This window comes from Meles meles, chromosome 15, assembly GCF_922984935.1.
Source record: "Meles meles chromosome 15, mMelMel3.1 paternal haplotype, whole genome shotgun sequence".
Taxonomy (NCBI): Eukaryota; Metazoa; Chordata; class Mammalia; order Carnivora; family Mustelidae; genus Meles; species Meles meles.
The window spans coordinates 61393936-61417272 of record NC_060080.1 but is presented as its reverse complement, the minus strand read 5'-3'; the positions used below and the strand labels follow the sequence as shown (position 1 = coordinate 61417272).

At 36.1% G+C, this 23337-nt stretch overlaps 1 protein-coding gene across 3 annotated transcripts in view; it reads right to left on the bottom strand.

Annotated features, from left to right (window-relative positions):
* Window positions 1-297: 297 nt before the first annotated feature.
* Window positions 298-23337, bottom strand: part of XPO1 (exportin 1) — a 48419-nt gene continuing 25379 nt past the window's right edge. For all 3 annotated transcript variants that reach the window (XM_045979296.1, XM_045979298.1, XM_045979297.1), the window contains exons 5-25: window positions 18932-18993; window positions 18689-18733; window positions 17231-17412; window positions 15962-16010; window positions 15764-15883; window positions 14359-14487; window positions 13553-13711; window positions 12186-12383; window positions 11119-11257; window positions 10718-10899; window positions 10476-10632; window positions 10218-10381; window positions 9134-9268; window positions 8665-8848; window positions 8255-8361; window positions 6297-6491; window positions 4805-4973; window positions 3785-3919; window positions 3351-3510; window positions 3173-3269; window positions 298-1359 (exon numbers count right to left, since the gene is read on the bottom strand). In XM_045979296.1, coding sequence (XP_045835252.1) covers window positions 1213-1359; window positions 3173-3269; window positions 3351-3510; window positions 3785-3919; window positions 4805-4973; window positions 6297-6491; window positions 8255-8361; window positions 8665-8848; window positions 9134-9268; window positions 10218-10381; window positions 10476-10632; window positions 10718-10899; window positions 11119-11257; window positions 12186-12383; window positions 13553-13711; window positions 14359-14487; window positions 15764-15883; window positions 15962-16010; window positions 17231-17412; window positions 18689-18733; window positions 18932-18993 — 2915 coding nt within the window. In that variant the 3' untranslated portion in view covers window positions 298-1212. The remainder of the gene's footprint in view (window positions 1360-3172; window positions 3270-3350; window positions 3511-3784; window positions 3920-4804; window positions 4974-6296; window positions 6492-8254; window positions 8362-8664; window positions 8849-9133; window positions 9269-10217; window positions 10382-10475; window positions 10633-10717; window positions 10900-11118; window positions 11258-12185; window positions 12384-13552; window positions 13712-14358; window positions 14488-15763; window positions 15884-15961; window positions 16011-17230; window positions 17413-18688; window positions 18734-18931; window positions 18994-23337) is intronic.

The following is a 23337-nucleotide window of genomic DNA, read 5'->3' as shown; positions in this document are numbered from 1 at the left end:
CTGGGTTCTCATTCTCTTTAATCTGTTGCAGGTAATTCCTAACCAGGAACACCAATTGGAAGATGCTTTTTGATTGCAAATAAAGATCAAAGGATGGTAAACTGCCAAAAGAAGGAATTTGTTTCTTGGGAACCAGAGCCATGTTCAAGTAACCCAACTGTGCCTTTACTCCCAATAACCCCAGAGGTTATATTTGCATATCAACAGTGTCCAACTTCACTTAATGTTACCTAATACTTAAAACACATATAACCACTTCCATTAATGTAGGAATAATTTTGAGCCAATAAAGAAAAATAAATGTAAACCAAGTTTATTTTGCTTTTTAAGTAGTGTTCTTAAAGCACTACAGCTTGGTAAACAATGTAAATTAGTATAAGTCATCTCAAAAGCCAGAGTTTTGTTTTGTTTGTTTTTTAATGAGTTGTTAAAAAGATGCAGCCTATTCTAACAGGATAAATATTTTTAACCATTTCACTTCGAGTTAATGAAGGCTCACAAATGAGCAACACTCCTCATTGAGGAAAACAAAAAGCTGTTGTCGACAAGCGACAGCACACACACACAAAAACAAAAAGAACTGTGTAAAAATAACTAACTGTGTTCCCATATTTTTTTGAAGTCGCTTTACAATGGGATGATATGCACATGATCTTGCTGCAAACTTGCCATACAGACTCGTAACACATGTAGTCTAGACAAATGATTCAGTCCAAGAGGTGCTAACTTTAGACAATGCAGCACTAGAATCCTCTTAACGCAATTTGTTTTACTCATTCTCTTTTCTTCTAGACTGAAATACAGGCTAGAAAGAAAATGCTCCCTAATTAAAAATTGGTATTGTTTACAGGAAATTGTGTAATTTTGCATTAGATTTACAAGTATATGTTCAAATTGAATCTGCCTCCTCCCCCCATCCCAGCCACAAAATGGGCATGAAGTAAAATTTAAAAAAAATGCCTTAATTTTCAACTTCATGCAAACTAAAGATGACCAAAACAAAAGCTTAAACAATGGAAGGATATTTCACAGAAAATTTCTTATACAAAAAACACATAAGAAAAAGGGCCACTAGGTGACATTTTAATTTACAAATTGGCATCATTTTGGTCGACAAATATCCAGATGCTGTTTTCTTCCGCTAACAAGAGTTGCAGAGGGGGGGAGGGGAACCCAACAACAACAACAAAAAACCCAGCATGACTTCTGATTTTAATCACACATTTCTTCTGGAATCTCATGTGGATTAAGGATGCCAGGGACAGACATTTGAAGTTTATGTTTCTCTTCCTGAGCCTGTCGAAGGGCTGTTTCTCTTTCTTCCAAAAACAGATCAGATGTATCTTCACCTGCAAACTCCTGTGAAAACAAGATAGTTGAGGTGTTAACATAATAAATTTCAATTTTGGAAAATGACCTGTTTTTGACCGGGGTGGGGGGCGGCGACGGACAAAACCCAAAAAAAGACAGATAAACATCTCCCTGTTTAGTTTACAACGATGATAAAAATCTGTGCCTCAACTGGCTAGGTTTAAGTTATAGTGTACATACATACATTTTTTAAAGATTATAGGTATTAGGGAAAAGCACGTGCACAGTGGGAGGAGCAGAGGGAGAGGCACAAACGGACTCTGTGCTAGGCATGGAGCCCGACACCACATGGGATCAATCCCAGGACCTGGAGATATCATGACCTGATCAAGGGTCAGACACTTAACTGAGTCACCCAGGTGTCCCTAAATTATAGTATACTGATACAATTCTGTGTAGCTGAATTAAAACCAAAGGTGTTAGTTGAGGATAAAAAAGGTTATTGAAAGAGGTACAGTCTGATGTTATATATATATAATACACTTCATAAACCAGGAGATTTAAAAAGCTGTTTTTCCTACAATTAATGATAAAGTTTAGCTAAACTATGATAAGACTTTATAGCTGTTTCAGATAATTTTCATTCTCCTTTGCATTCTCTATCTTACAACTTACTAATATATACACAGTTGAAAAAAGCCTTATTTCTACCTTGGAAGAAAAAAATCTGAGTAACATATGTGACCAATTCTTATCTGTCAGGTTAAGATAATCCATCAAGCACTTGCAGGTATTATGTTACTTTTAAATTTCTTCTTTTAATTTTTTAAAAAGATTTTATTTATTTGTCAGGAAGAGAGCCTGAGTGAGCACAAGCAGAATGGCCGCCAGAGGGAGCAGTAGACTCCCCACTGAGCAGAGAGGTTTACCTGAAACTTGATCCCAGAACTCTGAGCAAATGCAGACACTCAACTGGCTGAGCCACCCAGCCCTCCCTACTTCTAAATTTCTTTAAAAGAAAATAATTTAAGATTAATCCCTCTTCCCAAAAATTTAAAGGAAGCATTGTGTAACAATAGCAGTAACAGGTTGATTATCTGCTTATTTCTCTTAACTCCCTAAAATGGATTCGTAACAAAATGGGTATGAATTCAGGGTGCCTGGGTGGCTCAGTGGGTTAAAGGTTAAAGCCTCTCTGCCTTCGGCTCAGGTCATGATCCCAGGGTCCTGGGATCGGGCTCTCTGCTCCGTGGGGAGCCTGCTTCCTCCTCTCTCTCTGCTTGCCTCTGCCTAGTTGTGATTTCTGTCAAAAAAAAAGGGGGGGGAAATATGAAATCCCCAAAGGGTCTACCTTTCTCTCCCCGTATTTCACAACTGAAGAATCAGTTGTAGGATGTAATCCCAATATTCCAAGACATTTATTATCATCTAACATGAATATTAATAACAACTTTACAAAAACATTTGAAATCCATCTTGTTCTCAACTACAAATTCGTAGTTTTTCTTTTTTTTTTTTTTTTAAAGATTTTATTTATTTATTTTGACAGAGAGAGAGATCACAAGTAGGCAGAGAGGCAGGCAGAGAGAGGAGGAAGCAGGCTCCCTGCAGAGCAGAGAGCCTGATGCGGGGCTCGATCCCAGGACCCTGAGATCATGACCTGAGCCGAAGGCAGCAGCTTAACCCACTGAGCCACCCAGGCGCCCCCAAATTCGTAGTTTTTCACTCTGAATCAGTCTAGGACCTAGTAAGCCTGAGTATCATTCATTTTGCTTTACCAAAAAAGTGGTTAATTCTACAATGCAACAACTAAATCATATTTAGTCTTAAATATTTCTCCAAGTGCAAATAAAACACATACCTTTATTTGTACTAGGAAATCCCTAAGATGTTCCTTGAAAGCAGGAATATCCTGATTTAAGCTGAAAAGCCCTGTCACAAAGAGCTTCACTTGAGCACTGCAAATCGAAACACAACAATTAAATAATCATCATTTTTTTAACTGAAAAATGTATGCGGGTATTAAAAAGCATATTTACTCTTGTAGATGAGGGAATGCAGATTTAAGGAGATTTGCCACATATTCCTGAATGAACATCTGGTTGTTAACTGGATTTCCAGGATTTAACGGTGTACTTATTTTTCCTTCTTCAACCAAATTAAACATATATGCAAGTATTGATGCATGCATTGTCAAACCTGTTGATAAAAAGAACATTATTAACTCCAACAGGCAGTAATTAACAAATAACATTTTCATGGCTATCAATTTTTTTTTTTTTTAAAGATTTTATTTTTATTTATTTGACAGAGAGAGAGAGATCCCAAGTGGGCAGAGAGGCAGGCAGAGAGAGATGGGAAAGCAGGCTCTCTGTGGGGCTCGATCCCAGGACCCTGAGATCATGACCTGAGCTAACGGCAGAGGCTTAACCCAATAAGCCAATGAGGCGCCCCCATGGCTATAAATTCTTACCAGCAGTATGTGAGGTGTCTGTCACAACAGAAAAGATATGCTGAAGAATATCACAAAAATAAGTCTGATAGAAACTCTGAGCTGCAGCTTCTTCTTGCGCAACATTTTGTAAGAGTGTAAAAAGTATCTGTAAGCCTAAAATGTACAGAACACCAACAAAGTTTTTACGGACTAGAAACATTCATACAGAATTCCTATTCAACTATTTGGAGTCAAAAACCATTCTTACCACCCACCTCCACTAAGGACTAACAATTCTTTGCCTAAGTTTTCTTGAGTAATGGGAGTTCAACTAACAACTATACCTGCTTAGATATAGACTACCAAGTAGTAACTATTACCAACATTCCACTGTTTCTTAAAGTTTAGTCAATTCTCTCCAAAATCAACTCTGAAAACAGCATTACCAAGTACATATCTGTTACACAAACCAATTTCTTTTTTTTTTTTTTAAAGATTTTATTTATTTATTTGACAGAGAGATCACAAGTAGGCAGAGAGGCAGGCAGAGAGAGAGAGAGAGAGAGAGAGAGAGGGAAGCAGGCTCCCTGCTTGAGCAGAGAGCCCCATGCGGGACTCGATCCCAGGACCCTGAGATCATGACCTGAGCCGAAGGCAGCAGCTTAACCCACTGAGCCACCCAGGTGCCCCCACAAACCAATTTCTATTTAAAAACTAAATAAAAACCTCTCTTGCTAAAGATGTGTTTTTTCCTCATTTTAACCCTTACTGGCACCAAGGAAAAGCAGACGGGAAAAAGGACATACTTGTGAGGATGTGGAGAAGTGATGTCGCTCTACTTTGAATTTTACACCCATCTCCTTGTAAAACTTGATCCTGCCTGTGGACTCAACTATGGAAGAGAGGATTCAACTGCTTTTAGGATTTACTTAGACCTACACATGCAAGTGATGCACTCCAATAAAACCCTAACAACAAGTGTTATCTATAACCTACACATCTATTTCTAAGAGCCTGTGGATTGGTAGGGCAAATGAATAAAAGGACATGTGTATTTACCTGTATCTGCAACGTTCCTCATCGTATGTTTAAAAGCCCAAATAATGGAATCCAAAACAAGTTTAAATTGTGCAGGTGGTATAGCCAGGAATGCTGGGAAACAATGAGAATTGACAGCCTGAAGTAGTAAGAAAAAGTTCGTTCTGTGTTCAGGATATTCTTCAAAGTCCTAAAAACAAATGGTGAGAACAAAATATTTCAATGCCTTATTATGTTAAGTAAGAGAGAAAAAGTAAATCCTAATTTAGTATAAAGGTTTGGAGTTGTTAGTGGGCCTCGTGACTGGAAGGAAACCTGAAGACAATATAATTTGAGTCCTATGGAAGATGAAATTACCAATTATTACACAAATGAATTACTAAAATGAAGGTCACATTATAAAGAGAATTCCTCAAAACCCACACAAAGAACTTCACATTTTCTAGTTATACTGAGACTATTACTACCATGTTATAAGTGACTTCAAGATCACTAATACAGATCTGAAAATTTTTTAGCTGCTGTGTAAATTTGTATACTTTTATCTACATTTTCCCTTCTTGGCTAATATAGTTTCCCATTTCAGGGTGCCTGGGCGGTTCAGTCATTAGTCTGCCTTGCCTCATGATCCCAGGGTCCTGGGATTAAGCCCCACATTGGGCTCCATGCTCAGCATGGAGTCTGCTTCTCCCTCTCCACTCCCCCTGATTGTGTCTGCTCTCTCACTGTGTCTGTCAAATAAATAAATGAACTCTTAAAAAAAAAAAATAAAAAAAATAAATATATATATAAAATAAAAGCGGGGGAGAAGGTAGCTCCCCACGAAGCAGAGAGCCCCAATGTGGGGCCTGATCCCAGGACAGTGTCACTAAATTTTTAATGCTTAAAATGCAGCAACTTATCACTAAATGATAGCTATTTTAATGTTACACTCTATCAAATTTACTATTTTGTTAAGATCTTTTTAAAATTAAAGATTTGCTTGAGGGGGCAGTGTACTTGGGAGGGGGCAGAGGGAGAGAATCTTTAAGCAGACTCCCTACTAAGTGCAGAGCCTGGAGATGGGGCTTTATCTTACAACCTGGAGATCGAGACCACCAAGAGTCAAGAAGCTCAACTGACTGAGCCACACAGGTACCCCAAGATCTTTCAAACTACAGATTTTTAAATAAGTATTTCTGGAGTGCCTGGGTGGCTCAGCTGGTTTAGTGTCTGGCCCAGTCAGTTTAGGGTCCTGGGACTGAGACCCAGTACTGGGCTCCCTGCTCATTGGGGAGTCTGCTTCTCCCGTGACCTCCACCCCTCCCCTGACTCATGCTTCTGCTCTCTCTCAAATAAATAAAATCTTAAACAAACAAACAAACAAAAAGGTAAGTATTTCTCTGGCCTAGAAGTTCAAATACTTGAACTCCAGAGCTTAAAACTTATGCTAATCTCAGAGCTATCATTTATGCTTTTAACTTAAAGGATATATATTATAGAATTTCCCATAACTGGAATGTAAACCACATACCTTATTTATCATATTCAATGTGCATTCAAAAACAGCATCAAATATCTGAGGTATTTCAGCTGTTATATGTCCTCCTAACTTGTTGACAATAATAGCCATAGTACTAAGCACTTCTGGTTCTCTAGCAGCTGGGACATTTCTCTGATAATCAATGAGAACTGCATCCAATAGAGGAGGAACAAAATTTTCAGCGACCTATTTAAAAAAATAAAAACTTTTAGGTTTTATTCTATGTACTTGCTAACCATTCGAAAACAGATCAGTGTTGTATTGACATTTAGATTGAGTACCTGCTTTAAACTGGAAAATCCCATGTTTTAATTTGGTTTTGGATATTAAAACTTTTTACCGAAAGAAACCAAGAAATCATAATAGGCTGGGAAGAGCCACAGACATATTCAGAGTTCAAATCTGTAATTACAAAGGTAACTTGGGCCCAAACATTACTCCAAATTACTGTGGGAGGACCGGGATTCTAGGAGTACTGCATGTGGGATAACTTGCCTAAAGGAATGAAATAAAGTCCTAACCGATGCTGTATCAAAATTCTGTCAATGAATAATATCCATAAAAAGCAAGTAGTTCGTATCTAATACAGAGTAGACACTCATTCAATTATCGTTTTTTTAAACTTAGTGAATGCTACCTGGTAAGTACTTTAATAAATAAAAGTAAAAACCATTTGCTAGTGTAAAAGGATTTAGAATTGTACCGGAAAGACCTTGAATTTCCATGAGTCTCAACAAATAGGGTCATATTAAGGTCTAACTTACATGCCTTTAATAGGTTCTTTATTAAGACAAGGACAATAATTACAAATAATATTTCCTCTAACTAAATTGCCAGTGTTAGTAGTGTCCTACTATACAAAATAGGCCTAGTAAAATTTTAAGGATAAGCACATTATTTTTCAGATAACCCACTTGTTCTGTTAGACCAGAACTGATTCTTATTTTACTCTTAAAATGCAGTAATTCTTCCCCCATTTAAAGTGGATCATAAAGTCTGAGTTATTTAATTCACTGCCCCAACCCTCTATACAAATCTTTGCTATAAAATGATATTGTCTTCTCATTTTGATTGCAAATACTCCTAAATTTGCCCAAGCTACTGTAATTATGAACTTCATTCATAATTCATTTATGAATTCATTCATTCATGAATTCATTCATTCCTCTTATCTAATTTCAAATTTGAAATAAGTTCTGATCTCATCATACATGTGTTCAAAACCTTTCAATATTTGATATACTAATAATTCCATGCTTGTTTTCTGAACAAGTTCCCTGAAAAGTATCTCCTTATCTGTAGGAACAATACTGAAATTTTAAAGTTATAAAAATAAACATAACACTTATCAACCACTATTTATTTGCATACAGCAAAGATTAACATGACAGGATTCCTTGTTAATATTCCAAGGAAGAAGAGAATGAAATGGTAGAATAAATTAAAAATACACACTTAAAAGAAAAGTACTAACATACAGTTTCCTAAGTTGAGGCATATATGGAGCCTTGTTTAGTTTCTGAAAATCATTTTCCTTTCTGGAAATGATTTAAAACTAAAAGAAAGAAGAGTAAAAGAGACTTAAAACTTCCACTGGGAAGGCCCTTACTTTCTTACTTTCACTACAGAGGCAAACTAATGACAGCTTTGTAAATTGCTCTGAAGATTCATGAAGAAACACTTTCTTCATGAAGAAAAACTTTCATCAGAATGTCTACTATCCATAGGGGAAAAAGTGACTAAAGGCACTTTGTTACTCTGTCCCCGACTAACAGCAATTTCTTAGGAAGATGGTATACATAGTGGTATTTTCAAGTATTCAAGGAGTCTGAAAAATAGAGGACACTGCAAGATAATGCCAAACATATCATTTAAATTACCTTTAAATGAGCTATATGCACATATCAGAGAATACAGCATTCACTTAAAAAGTGTAACATTTCACATACCATCTGTGGATCATTGGATCGGCTCACCCAACCAGATATTAACTTCAAAGTTTCCCTTTTTACTGTTCGCATACTTCTAATCAGCGGTTGCTTTGTAACCATCTCACCTAAAAAACAAAATCCAGTGAAATCCAACTTGACAACTAAAATTCTACACTGGTAGTTACAACATGTACTTCAGGAGTAATAGTTCTGACTTACCACTCAAAAACATAAAGACAAGGGAAAATAAACTAAGAGTAATTTTACAAGGAAAAGATGTAAGCAACTCATGAAAAATAACTGTCTACGGTCATTTGGACATTGGGAGAGTTAACTTAAATCTGTAAGAAATGAATGCTTACACTAAGACTGTGAATGTAGAACTGATTTGTTACTTCACCATTCCACAAAAATTCAGAATCACTTACCATTAGCTTGGATAGCTGCTGAAATATTTTCACTGAGGCACTTGTATACATTAAGCATATCTAAATAAATTCTCCCAAGCTGAATTACAAAGGGATGTCCGACAGCTTTGCAGGCTCTAACATTTGTTTTCAATATGCTACCCAGCTGCTTAACTGTTTCAGGATCTTTAAGTATATCCACATTCTGTGAAGGACAAATAACAAATTTTATTTATCACATGAAAATTATCTTTAATTACTAAAGCAAAAATCACTACCCACACCCTACTCCAAACCACCATCACATTTATAATTAAAAATAATAAAACAAGGAAGTCTTTATACCCACAGGTATAACTAAGTATAGAGTAACAGTCCCAATATACCAAAAAAACAAAATAAAATTACAGTATAATTTTCACTACTTTTGTAAACAACATTGTCTTCTTGAATTCCATTAGGACTTTGAGAAAAGAAGAGTAAAACTTACTTTGGTTGCCTGCTGGATTATGCTATCCCAAACCTGATTAGGGAGTAGCATATATTTTTCTATCAAATGTTCTTGTACTGTTTGGTCTGTCTGTGCACCAATCATGTACCCAACAGCTTCATAAAATGTATGGACCTATGTAAAAAGGCAGATGCTTCACTTTTATGCATAAGGAAAACTACACATAAGCAATTCACGTATGTATTAGAACCTATTTTTTGAGTCTGAGAAATAATTTACATTAGGCAGGAAAATAGCCTGACAAACTTTTGCCTATATTTTTGCTCCACTATGAAAATTTAACCACTTCAGCAGAGAGGTGGGTGGGGGTGGGGGTAAAATAGGTGATGAGGATTAAGGAGTGCACTAGGTGATGTGTGAACTGTTGACTCCCTGTATTATACACGAAAACTAAAACTGTATGTTAACTATAGTGGAATAAAAAAAAAATTTAGCCACATACATGTGAACTAAGTCCAATGGTGGCACTCTCTCTACTGCTATTTATAAATTCTGAGTAAAATAGTAGTCACGGGATACCTGGGTGGCTCAGTTAAAGCATAGGATTCTTGTTTTCAGCTGGGTCATGGTCTCACAGTCCTGAGCTCAAGCCCTCCCAACCCCATGTATGCTCTGTCAAATAAACCTTAAAAAAAAGAAAAAAAAAAGTAACCGCATTTTTTGGGAGTAGAGGGAGAGAGAATCTTAAGCAGGCTCCATGCCCAGTGCGAGCTCTATCTCATCACCCAGACAGCAGGACCAGGGCCAAAATGAAGAGTTGGATGCTCAAGGGACTGAGCCACTCAGGAGCCCCAATACTGTTCACTTTCTTTTTCTTTCTTTCTTTTTTTTTTTTTTTTTTTTTAAAGATTTTACTTATTTATTTGATAGAAACTGCAAGAGACAGAACACAAGTAGGGGGAATGGAAGAGGGAGAAGCAGACTCTCTGTTGAGCAGGGAGCCCGATGTGGGGCTTGATCACAGGACTAGGATCATGACCTGAGCCAAAGGCAGATGCCTAATGACTGAGCCACCCAGGCACCCCTACTACTCTTCTAAGAAAAGGCTTAGTGTTCTACATACCTGTTGAGGCTGAAGATCACAAATTATAGTGTTGATATTATTCAAAATTTCATCAATAAATGGCATTACTTCTCCAACCTGAACCTGAACAAAATGCCTGCGGCATTTCTGAGCTATTTTAATGAAAGTATCACAAGCCATGTCTTGGACTCCGTCATGGGTCTCTAATGAAACAAAAACATTTTTCAAAAAATTTTCAAGAAAAATTTTTGTTTTGTTCAAGAAATAGCTAAATAATATATATTAAAGAAGATTTACCATGCATGAATTCAAACAACTTGTTAACTACAGTCTTCAAAAACTTCCAGTGAGCTCTTAAAAACCTTGGATATTGACCTACTATGTACATGATATTTGATGCAATAATAGCTTTATTATCTTTGCCTCTTTTCTGTTCACATAATCCTAATAGATCCTGTAAAATAAGACCAATTTCAGTCATTTATATTAATACAATATAGTTACCTAATAGTTCCAGTTCATATGTATCACTTGCATACCTTTATAACAGTAACAAGAAAGCGTTTTTCATCCTCTTCATGCATTGCTCCACTAATGGAGCCGATTGCCCAACACAATGTATTCAAATTTTTCCATGACCACTCTGTACCATTCACTTGATTGTGAAGTTTCTCAGTCATTATTCTTTCTGTATCTACATAATCCAGATGAGTAAGATAAACTACAAAGGAAGGGAAAAGGTTCCAAAGGTTCAAATGCAAAACTCTACAATCAAAAATATTTAGTAAGAAATAATAGCACATCAATAAAGGTGGTTACTAACAGATTCAGACAAGTATAACGCATTGCTTTAAATAGTATTTAAAAAAAAAAAGTATTTCCACCCCAGAAGAGAATTATAAAAAGATAAAGATTGAATTGGCAGTATTTATTCACTCACCTAAAGTTTCTCTCATATTCTTATACAAATTAATGGAATCTGTATCCTTCATGAATTCTCTTACAACTTCTCCCTGATCATTTTCTACAACCAATACTTCCTCTGGTTTAGCCATACGACTAACCATCAACAAACGGACCTACTCAACAATAAACAAGAAAAACCTATTACATTTTTGCAATCAGCCACATCAAATGTAAGTAAAAAGTTTAAGCACTTCACACTTTAGACCAACATACTCCCGAAACTGTTCCCACAATAGAAAAGAATATGAACATTTAAAAAATGTAATTCTAGGGGTGCCTGTGGGTGGCTCACTCTGTTAATAAGCATCTGCCTTCAACTCATGTCCTAATTCTACGGTCCTGGGATTGATGAGCCTGCATCAAGCTCCCTGCTCAGCAGAGAGTCTCTCCCTCTCTTACTCTACCCCTCCCCAATGCTTGTGCTCACTTTCTCTCTCAAATAAATAAAAAATTTCTTGAAGTAATTCTACAACAATGGTTTTCAAATGTTAATTATCTTGAATAAACATATACTATTAAGTTTTCTGTGTCTCATCCAGAGAGCAACTGATTCAGTAGATTGGTAGGTGATTTGTATTTCTAACAAACTTATTGGTAGTGCTGATGCAGTCTACTTCTATGGACACACTTTGGAGAACTGCAGTTCTTTTTTTAAGATTTTATTTGTGAGAGAGAGTGAGTGAGCGTGCACAAGCAGGAGGAGTGGCAGGCAGGAGAAGCAGACTCCCCTGCCAAGCAAGGAGCCCAATGCAAGACTGATGCAGTACTCAATTCCAGGACCCCAGGACCTGAGTTGAAGGTAGATGCTTAACCGACTGAGCCACCCAGGTGTCCTGAAAACTATAGTTCTTAAACTAATCCTTTTCAATCTCTTAGCTTTGAACATAAATGGAGAAGTTACTGGGTTCTTTTTATAGCTCTTTTATTTGGACATATTGTAAAAGCCTAAATAAAATAAAAATAAAACCCATTACTTTCATTTAGTCTTCAAAATCACAGCAAGGAACAGGCAGAGCACTCAACCAACTACTTTATTATTACCTTGGATAATACGGGCAAATACAGCTGTCTCCTGGGAGGAACATCAAAATGTTGACTTCCAGATAGCAATGGAGAAGCAGATGTAGAGAATGGGCTCTCTCTATAGAGTTCAGCTGCCAAATGATTCCAGTACTCAAGACAAATCTTAAAGATTTCAGTTTCCTCCACTTCTGATACCAACAACATGTAATGAAGGGCCTACAAAGATGACCAACAGTTTTAAATAATCCTTAGAAATTTTCATCCTACCACAAATTGCCTTCCACTTGTTACTTAGAATAAAAATTCACGTTTCATTTTACACAACTCTGAGGTTTCATTATTTATCTAAGACTAGAGATTCCCAAAGAGCAAACTGTGCTTTCTTCAGAGTCATAGTCCTAGAACTTTAGAACTTTAAAACTTTATGTAGTTGTTGGCCAGTATGTATGTTAAGTAAGTTCCCTAAAAAGACATGGACACTAAAGGACACTTGGTACTAATATTCAAAAGGTGTAAACCATCCAAATGTTCATCAACTCAGGATTTGTTATACAAAGTATTATATAACCATACAATGGACCATTATTCAGCTATATGAAGAGATGAAATAATGGTACATGCTGCAACATGAATGAACTCTGTAAACATGCTAAGTGAAAGACGCTAATTACGAAAGACCATACACTAGGAGTCAACTATATGAAAGGTTCAAAACAGATAAAATCCATAGACAGTAAACTAGTGGTTGGCTAGAGGCTGGGAGAGAGCAGAATAATGGACTATTTTAATGGGTACATTGTTTTGTATAGATGAATGAAAATATTTTAGAAGAGAGGACAGCTGACAATACTGTGAATGTCACTGAGATTGTACACTTCCAGGTAGAGTTTTATGTCTCATGCATTATACCTCAATTTTCAAATAGCATCTTTACACTTTTCATCTTAGAAATGTCTGAATACCCTTTAGGAATTTAATTTTGATGATTAACTATTGATCTGACATTATGCAGAACACATAATCAACAAATTCAGCTTGTAATTCAGAATTCACCTATTTTTATGCACTGACAATAGGTAGAAGGTATGTCAAAGGTACACTTAAAAATTTTTTTAAAAGATTTTATTTATTTCAGAGTGCATGAGTGCAAACGAGTTGGGGGGGGGGGCAGAGGGAGAAGTGGATTCCCTGCTGAGCCTGACCAATCCTGGACCACAACAGGAGCCTAACGCAGACATTTAAAGGACTAAGCTAGGCTGAACCACCCAGGTGCCCCAAAGATACATACATTTAAAAAAAAGTAGACATTTTAGAATAAAGGCATTTTTGAAAGAGCTTTCATTATACAAAAGAATTTCAGAAGCCAAAGGATCCACAAAGCCTACCTCCATGAGTGTTTCCCTGAGATTTAACCTTTTCTCTATAAGTTGACCATGTTCCTTAAGAAAGGTGCAGAGAAACAAACTGAGATTTTGAATAAAGTTCTGTTCATCATCTTTTCCATTTGAGTATGCAAGTCGAATATTGGTATTTAAAGGAAGCATCTACAAGTTTAAATATAGACCATTAGTCTGCATTCTAAAACCAATAAAAGATACTACCTTCAAATACTAAGATTTCATTATCTCGTTACTAATATTATAAACCACAGACTTAGATTATTCTTTGATAGAAATCCTTGGTCTGCTTATAGTATTTTTGTATTCTAGCTTTTGATTTTTTAAAATGTTACAAATAGTAAGAGTTCCACACTTTATCTTCTCAATTTTTCCCTGTACCAGACTTTTCCTTTGTATCATTAAAAACAAAAATATTCAATTAATTCACTGGAATTACCTACAGTAATGCAGTATTATGGTTAACATTCTAAATAATTTCATCTATATCTAATCAGCATTATAAATGAACAATCTCATTTCGGAGGCAAAGTCAGAAGCAGAGCTAATATTAAAACCAGGTTTCCAAGCTTCTAAATTCCATGTAAATAAATTACAACACTCCCAGAATCTTTATTTCAAGGAATTTTCAAAATGTTCACTAAAATTTCTACCTGTTCTTATTTTATGTAGTAAGTATACAATTACACTGTAGCTGATCTATTATAATTAGTTGTACCAAACGGTTCAACTCCCACCCAACTTTTTCTAAGGCACTAAAATTGTTTAGTCAGTTGTTAAGAGTGTTGTATTACCTGTTTTAGCTGCATCATTGTCAGTGTAAATAGCGTTACAAATTGTTCCTCATACTGGCTTACACTTACACCAGCAATCTCAGTGAGGCACTTCAGAGAGACATTTCGAAACATTGGAACATTCAGGAACTATTTTAAAATTTAAAAAAGCAAGCATAAAATTAAATGACATGTTATACTTTACTTGACAAATTAAGAAAAATAAAGGTTTTAACAACAGGGAGTATAAGGGAAAACACCAGATAAATGGATGGGTATTTTGTTTTGCATGTTAAGATTTTGAGAAAATTTCATTATCCACCCAACAGACAGTAAATGCTGTGGGAGCAAACTATGTTGCTTCTTCTGATGTGTCTTCAAACAACTAAACACAAAGTCACTTAGTAACTTTCCCAGGAACCATTACATGACTTTTAAGAATATCATGTTTTCTGTGTGGTCTAAAAAAAAGACCCAAGATTTATAATTACTTAGCCTTTTAGTAGATGGGCAAAACGTTAACATGGTAAAACTGGCTCTTTCATTTTCTACTGCTGAGAAGGTATAAAAATGGCATACCTTTAGTATATGGCAATTTGGATAAGCATCAAAAACCTTAAGAAAATGGATATGCCCATTGGCCTGACACTCACATGTGTAAAAGTTGTACTATTTAACGCTTCCTTTGCAGTACCACTGACAATAGCAAACAGTTTTATAAACTGTCTACCAATAAAATATCTCTAATATCGTATTCACATATTAGAACAGAGTATTACCCCATCAAGCCCTGAAGTACAAAATCTCAAATGTTAAGTTATAATAAGGTCTCAATTAAGCATACAAATTTATTCCTTCTATCTGCCAAGAAGGCATCTGGAAAGATAATATAACCAATTGGTAATTGGTCGTCTCTGATGAGCAATTAATTAAGGCTCCATTCCATGTAAATATTATACCCTACTGCTAAAAAAAAGTGTGTGTGGGGGGGAAATCCTGAGGCCTTCTACTTTATAGAAACATCCTTTATTTTATTTTTTTTATTTGACAGACAGAGATCACAAGTAGGCAAAGAGGCAGGCAGAGAGAGGAAGGGAAGCAGGCTCCCTGCTGAGCAGAGAGCCTGATGCCGGGCTTGATCCAAGGACCCTGGGATCATGACCTGGGCCGAAGGCAGAGGCTATAGAAACATTCTTAAAATCAAATCCCTTAACAGTTCACATGAATTCCTGAGATTTTTGACACCATTCCAAGGAACTATTAGCTGAAACCAAAGAAAAGCTCTTCTGAGCAGTTTCTTAGAAACAACACTGGTTATACCTACAAATGTGTAATGGTTTTCTATAGCAAAGGGCATTATAAATGAGTAATATATACATTATGAGTAATATATCCAGTAATAAGAACTAAGATGTATTCACTATACCTTATAAATTAATGTGCTGATTAACTTGGTCTCAAAAATATATCCCAGTGGAATCCAATTAAGAAATCTGAGCAATGTTTCCAAAGTTGCATGTACAAGTGGAGCATTTTGGGAATTTTCCTGTAACAAAACACACCTGTAAATAATTCTCCTCCTATAATTATCACTTAAAAAAAAAATGAAATCAAAAGCACTTACCATCACAAACTGACACAGCTGAAAAATTTGTGAGAATTCATTGCACATGCTATAAAAAAAAAGTGACCAGTTTAGAAGACACACAGAAATACTGTGATTTACATACTAACAAAATTACAAAAAATTTCACAAATTTAGTCATTAAAAACTAGAGTCTCTTTTTAAACACAAATATCAGTAACTTCATCAAAAGCTACAAAGTTGCTAAAGCTATGTGGAATAGTATCATTCTTTCAAAGTTTACCCATAAAAAATGCTATAAAGAGCATATTAATTTCATTTTGAGGTTTCTGTCATCCTTACTCTAACCTGAAATTTATTTATTTATTTATTATTTTTTTTTTTTTAAAGATTTTATTTATTTATTTGACAGAGAGAGAGGTCACAAGTAGGCAGAGAGGCAGGCAGAGAGAGAGGAGGAAGCAGGCTCCCCACGGAGCAGAGAGCCCGATGTGGGGCTCGATCCCAGGACCCTGAGATCATGACCTGAGCCGAAGGCAGCGGCTTAATCCACTGAGCCACCCAGGCGCCCCTCTAACCTGAAATTTAATCAATTATTTTTTAAAAATTAATTTTTTAAAAAGTACTCTCCACCCACAAAGTGGGGATGAACTCATGACCCCAAGATCAAGAGTCACTTACTCCACTAACTGAGCCAGTCAAGTGACTTCAATCAATCTGGTCCTTTAAAAATCAAGATAGTTGGAACAAAACTCTCCAAACTAAGAGTAAGAGAAGCATTATTTTATATATATTTTATATATATATATATCCTAAATCCTACAATGTGCTTATGTATCAAAACAGAGGCAAAACTGTAAATTCTGAAGTCAGTCAGAATATATAAAGGTGAAATACTTCTGTGCCCTAATGACCAGAACAAATTTTTATTACTAAGTGAAAGAAAATAGAGTGGCACATTTCCAAGACACAGGACTGGTAACAATTCAGTTGACATTTGGACCCAAGTCAATTCCTTCATTTTTATTTAAGTAGTCACCATATAAAAACAGATCCAAACAGTTTCTGGGAACTCCTAACCTATATTCCTTTTGCCTAAGATGTATAAAGTTATTCTGCTGTGACAATGAAGTATAACATCCTGTCTTATTAACCACACATACTCTTCAAGCTTCCAGATTTAAATCTGTACCAAAAAACAAAAGTAATTTAACATATTAACAATCAGTTTATCAAAAAATTATAATCAACCTCCAAGTTTAGTTTCTTTAAATAACTTAAAAATTCTAAAGCGAAATAATTACTTGCCTGTCTTTTAAATGCTTAGCTTTCACTTGAGTTATCTGTCCACTAGAGAAATCAAATACTTCTTCACTCAAGAGTTTGAGAATCACCATATTATTCTGACAGAGACTTTCACTGGTTCTACTTGCTCCAACAATGTCACTGATAAAAGTTGGCCAGTGTTTTGGCCATTCTTGTTTTAGTATCTAAAATAAAATAAGAAAAGTTAATTTTACTTCTCAAGGGCAAAGCAAACTTCAAGAAAATTGTGTGATACTAAAAGCAGGAGCAATTAACACCCATTTTTCATTTTCTCCCCCTTAAGAGAGGAAATGTGCCATCCTCTACAGAATAAACTAGGTAACGTGTAACACAAAGATTTTGGCCTCAAATGCCCAGGACTCCTGTCAGTTATCCCAGCTAATCGAACTAGTCTGTTTTTTTTTTTTTCTTTTTTTATTAAATATTTTAAGTAATCTCTAGACCTAAAGTGGGTCTTGAATTCACACCAGAGATCAACAGTCGCAAAATCTAAGACAGCCATGCACCTTGGTCTAGGCCGTACTAGTATGCATGCATATCAATATTAGCTAGATACAAATGCTTAAATTATGCTCAGTAGACTCAAGATAAAACTCTAAGCAACAAAAGGTGATGCACAGGGAGAGGAATTTTCTTTGGGTGGTATCAGTCCTGAAATATAGCAGCATTTGTTTGTATAAATTTGACAGACACAGCATTACAGTGGGAGATGGAATCATCTTTGACCAAAATTTATCTAATAGACTGTATTAGACTTTCAAGTCTGCACTATGTATTTTGTATACCAGGGATTTTTCTAACCAGATTATTCCCTAACTGTACACGTTAATAAGAGGTAACTAATTTCTTTGTACTCTTCCCTCTTCCTCAAAATAGGCAAACAACAGATGTCCTCAGTATAAAAGCCAGTGTAACTTAGTGAAAACCCAATGTTTTCATAACTTATTAAATAGAAGAATCTATTTTTTTCTCACATACCAATTAGTAATATTCACAGGACAATTTTTTGTCATACTATAAAAAGTATGTAAACATAAAATTTTGAAGCTGAGACTAGAAAAGTCTGAAAAACAGACTTAGGTATAGAAATCAATTTAAGGAATGCTGAATTCAAAGGAATGATCTATGAATTAAAATGTAGATGACATGCAAAGGAAGTAGGCACAGTCAAGGGCAAATAAGAAAACTGTTAACATGTCTGATCCATACTGGAGCCACGAAAGTGATAGGTTTACAACATCTCAGGTTTCCTACCATAGGAAATTTACAATTTCAAGTGTTAAATAGTAGCTTAACTATTACAGTTACTGTAAAAGCTATTATTACTGCAAGATGTTAGTCTAGTTATTTGATCAAGATTTGACTATTTTGTTCCAGTAAGCAGCCTAACTGAAGCATTTAATTCTTTTAAAGAGAACAATGAATCAAGTAAAAGCTTACCTGAACAAGAATCATATTTAATTTCCCAATATACACCTTTTCCTTCTAAGAGAAGAAAAAAGTTTAGATTAAAGCAAATTCTAAATCAGGTTTAATAAGAATATAAGCAAAGAACTCTGAGAAAAATTACACATCTACTATAAATGATTATATGTATGCTTGTATGACAAAGTAGATTTAAGTTGAAGATTCAATATTTAAATTATTTTACAATCTCACACTTATTTCCAAAAGTGGTCTTACCTCTACACAAGTTGGGTCAGATGACGTCTTGATAATGAGGCCAACAACGTATTTTTTAATTCCTATTAAAAAAAATTATTCAACACTTTTATAGCATGCCAATAAATCTTCAGTAAGGAAAAAAATGGGGGAGGGGAATGCTGAAAGTAAAGTCAAAATAATAAATCCCAGTCCCATCAGCAATACTGGCAATTTTTGAATGATGTCAATCATTTTCGTGTACTACTTCTTTAATTTTTTTTTTTTATTAAAGATTTTACTTATTTGACAGAGAGAGATCACAAGTAGACAGAGAGGCAGGCAGAGAGAGAGAGAGGGAGGGAGGCAGAGAGCTTGATGCGGGACTTGATCCCAGGACCCTGAGATCATGACCTGAGCCGAAGGCAGTGGCTTAAGCCACTGAGCCACCCAGGCGCCCTAAACTTTAATTTTTTTTAAGAAAAAGATTTATTTGACAGAGAGAGTTGAGTGCAGGCGCGCGTGTGCTTGCATGAGAGAGTGAGCAAGAGAGGACACAAGCAGGGGCAGTGGGAAAGGGAGAAGCAGGCCTCCCTTGGAGCAGGGAGCCTGATGCAAGACTTGTTCCCATGGCCTGAGCTGAAAGCGAACGCTTTACGACTGAACCACCCAAGTGCCCCTAAATATTAATTTTTGTCAGCTTTACAAAATACAGGTTTAACAATTACAAATTATCTTCTAAGATGTTCTTCAATGCTATACTAGTTAAGTGCACCAACATGTTATTTTTAAAATAAAAACATATCGCAAGGGATTACTATGTTGTTCATTTAGCTCAATACACACAAACTTATTTTTATGGGTCATAACTACAAACCCGTGAAGAAGTAATTTTGTAATAAACATTATAAATAAGAAGTTTATGTAAAATATCTCTAAATCAAGATCAGATACTATTATCCTTTTCCAATGTAATTATAACATTAAAGTAATCCTGGAAACAGGACTTTAACTTGCCCCCCACTACAACATACAGTAACAGTTAAGGAGAAAGTTTGATTTCTAATGTTATTTACTTAAAAGGTATCTTTTTTTTAAAAAAGATTTTATTTATTTATTTGACAGACAGAGATCACAAGTAGGCAGAGAGGCAGGCAGAGAGAGAGGAAGTAGCCTCCCCGCTGAGCAGAGAGCCCGATGCGGGGCCCAATCTCAGGACCATGAGATCATGACCTGAGCTGAAGGCAGAGGCTTTAACCCACTGAGCCACCCAGGCGCCCCTACTTAAAAGATATCTTAATAGTACAACTTACTCTTAACTTATTTAACACAGGGATGGGGAGTCAGAGGCCTCGGGTGTGCACCAGGAGAGTTTATTTGTCAGAGAGAGAGAGAGAGAGAGACACAGAGAGCAAGCACAAGCAGAGGGAGCAGCAGGCTCCTCATGGAGCAAGGAGCCCCGTGCAGGAACTAGATCCCAGAGCCCCAGGATCCTGACCTGAGTCAAAAGCAGACACTTAATGACTGAGCCACCCAGGTCACCTGGAGGGAGATCTTAAGCAAGCTCCATGCCCGAGTGAAGCTCCAGGCTCAGAGCAGAAGTCTGTCTGAGATTCTCTCTCCCTTTCCCCCTTCCACTCATGTGTGAGTACAGGGGCGCTTTCTCTCATAAACGAGTAAATCTTTTATAGTAAGAACCCGGTGCTTAACCAACTGAGCCACCCAGGCACCATGGTCCCCTTAAGTTTTGAAGTTATACAGTACACCTACATTAACATGCCCAAAGGATTTGAGAAATAGGATCCCTAAATAAACAAATTATACTTCCTACCACAAAGACTACTCTCACATTTGTTTAATTTAGGCTTTGCTACCAAATGATCTATGAAGATCTTCTTTCAGAGCTATCCAACCTCTGGAAATACAGTTAAGACTTTCTGGAACTATGTTTTCCAAGCCTTATCCAACAAATCTGGAACTCTGGGCTCAAGCTTTCATGGAGAAGGGATTTGCTAAGTAATGTACCTATAATAATGAACAGGAAATATAGCCAACATGAAGGCAATAAAATACTGATTTGATTGTAAAGCTACCTTAATAATCTTCATGGGCTGAAGTATTATATTTATTCTTATTCGTTTGCGTTTCAAGTGGTATGTATTAATTATGGCAAAACTGCCCATTTGCTTTCATATTCCAGTTAACAACTGAACACTTTTTAAAAACACTAATTATGAAAATAATTTCCTTAGTGTGGAAAAACTTTATTAGCACAGTAACATCACACAATAAGGGTTATTTATCAACTGAAAATGTAGTGTCAAGTGGTATCAATATTCATAGTTTAAGAGACACTAAAAAAGGCCAGGTGCCAAAATATAACTGTTACATACCATCTAAAGTAAACTATGTCATTTACATTTTTAAAAGTTAGTTCTACAAGCAAAGTCCACAATACTAGATGTTGCAAACAAGACCCACCGAAGAACGCTAAAAAGAATGGGCAATCCTTTCCGAAGAAAACAGACAAGAGTGTAGTCTCAAATTACCTCTCCAAGATCATTTGAGGGGAAACAAAACAAAACCCCATAGTTTTATTATTAGTAAAAAAGCAGGAACCACCATAACCCACTAGTAAACATTAATAACAAATAAGTAATTAAATGTACTGATCTTGTGCCCTATGTCTTGGTGGACTGAGGATACCACATCATTGTGGTATCTTGCCAAAAACCATGGATCCTCAGCCTAATCATGAGAAACCAGACAAACCTAAATTGAAATACACTTTACAAAATGACCAGAACTCATCAAAGTATCAAAGACCTATCACAGATTAGGAGACTAAAAAGTCCAACTAACTAACCAACTAACTAAACTTAGAACAGAAAAAGGGTATTAGAGAGAAAACTTCTGAAATCTGAATGCCCACAGTTAACGGTATTGGCCAATGTTCATTTTATGGCTTTGATAATTTTATTACGGTTATAGAAGTTGTTAATATTAAAAAGGTAGAAAGTGTTAGGTGCGTTCTGTATTTTTGGGGCAGTATTTTACAGTCTAAAATTATTTCAAAATAACAAAAGAGCCTTTGTGGACACACAATCAGGTCTGGTTTGAATAAGGCAGTAAAAAAGGGGAAACACTCAGGAGATCAAATTTATTTTAAAAAGAGTGCTTCTGACAACCATGCATCAATTTTAAAAGACAAGCTAAATTATATACCAATTATTTAGGGTAACCCACAAAACAATCCCACATGTTCTCAATATCCAGAAGATTTAACCAAAACATAACTCTACTATTGCTAGCCCTTCTGTTCTTTACACATAAATTACTATCACTAAGGCCTCTGTAAAAAATTGAGGAAATGGCACTCTAAAAACTAGACAATAACAGGCATCCCTCTAAAACCTCTTAACACAGAAAACACACAGCCTAAAACAGGAACAAAAATATTGCCTTCTCAGATTAAATGAGTGACAATACCATACAATGAGAGATCTAATACTTTTCTTCTCATCTGTAATAAGGAAATGAGGAAAATGTCTAAAACTACTATTGCTGCCTCTAGTTGGAATATATATATTTGGAGGCTTTTTTCAGCCTCAGAGAACAGGAAAATAGGATCAAACAAATCCTTCAACTCTTCTGTTACCAATTAAACCAATTAAGTATCTCCTCCCTCTTTTCAGAGGCTTCTGAAGTTCACCTGTAGGTGGAGCAAAGGGTAAAAGATGAAAACAGAAAAAGTGGGAAAAAAAAAAAAACCCACCCAAAACTGGAAGTTTCCCATAGACAATAGAATCTTAATTTCATGTCACTCTACAATGATCATATTTCAATCCCTTCAGAACATTGGAACACCTTTTCTTTCTTTATTCAGAAGATTTTATTTACTTGACAGAAAAGCATAAGCAGGGGGAGTGGCATGGAAAAGGAGAAGCAGGCTCCCTGCTCAACAGGAAGTTTGATACCGGGCTGATTCCAGGACTCTGAACTGAGCCCAAGAAAGGTGCTTAACTGACTGAGCCACCCAAGTGCTCCAAGGAACAACACTTTTCTGATCAAGTACGGCTGCACATAAAGTGTCCGTCTAGAATCTCCTACTTCTAGGTACAAAGGTTATTTCATTGGGGCACCTGGGTAGCTCAGTGGATTAAAGCCTCTGCCTTTGGCTTGGGTCATGATACCAGGGTCCTGGAATTGAGCCCCACATTGGCTTTCTGCTTCCCAAGGAGCCTGCTTCCTCCTCTGCCTACGTGTGATCTCTGTCAAATAAATAAATAAAAATCTTAAAAAAAAAAAAACACAACACACACACACACACACAAACCCACAAAAAACCAAAAGTTATTTCATTAAGTACTGTAACTTCTTTCCCAAGTCCTCTCCAACTGAGCCACCCAGGCACCACAGTATCTTTTATCTATAGCCCCTCATCCTAT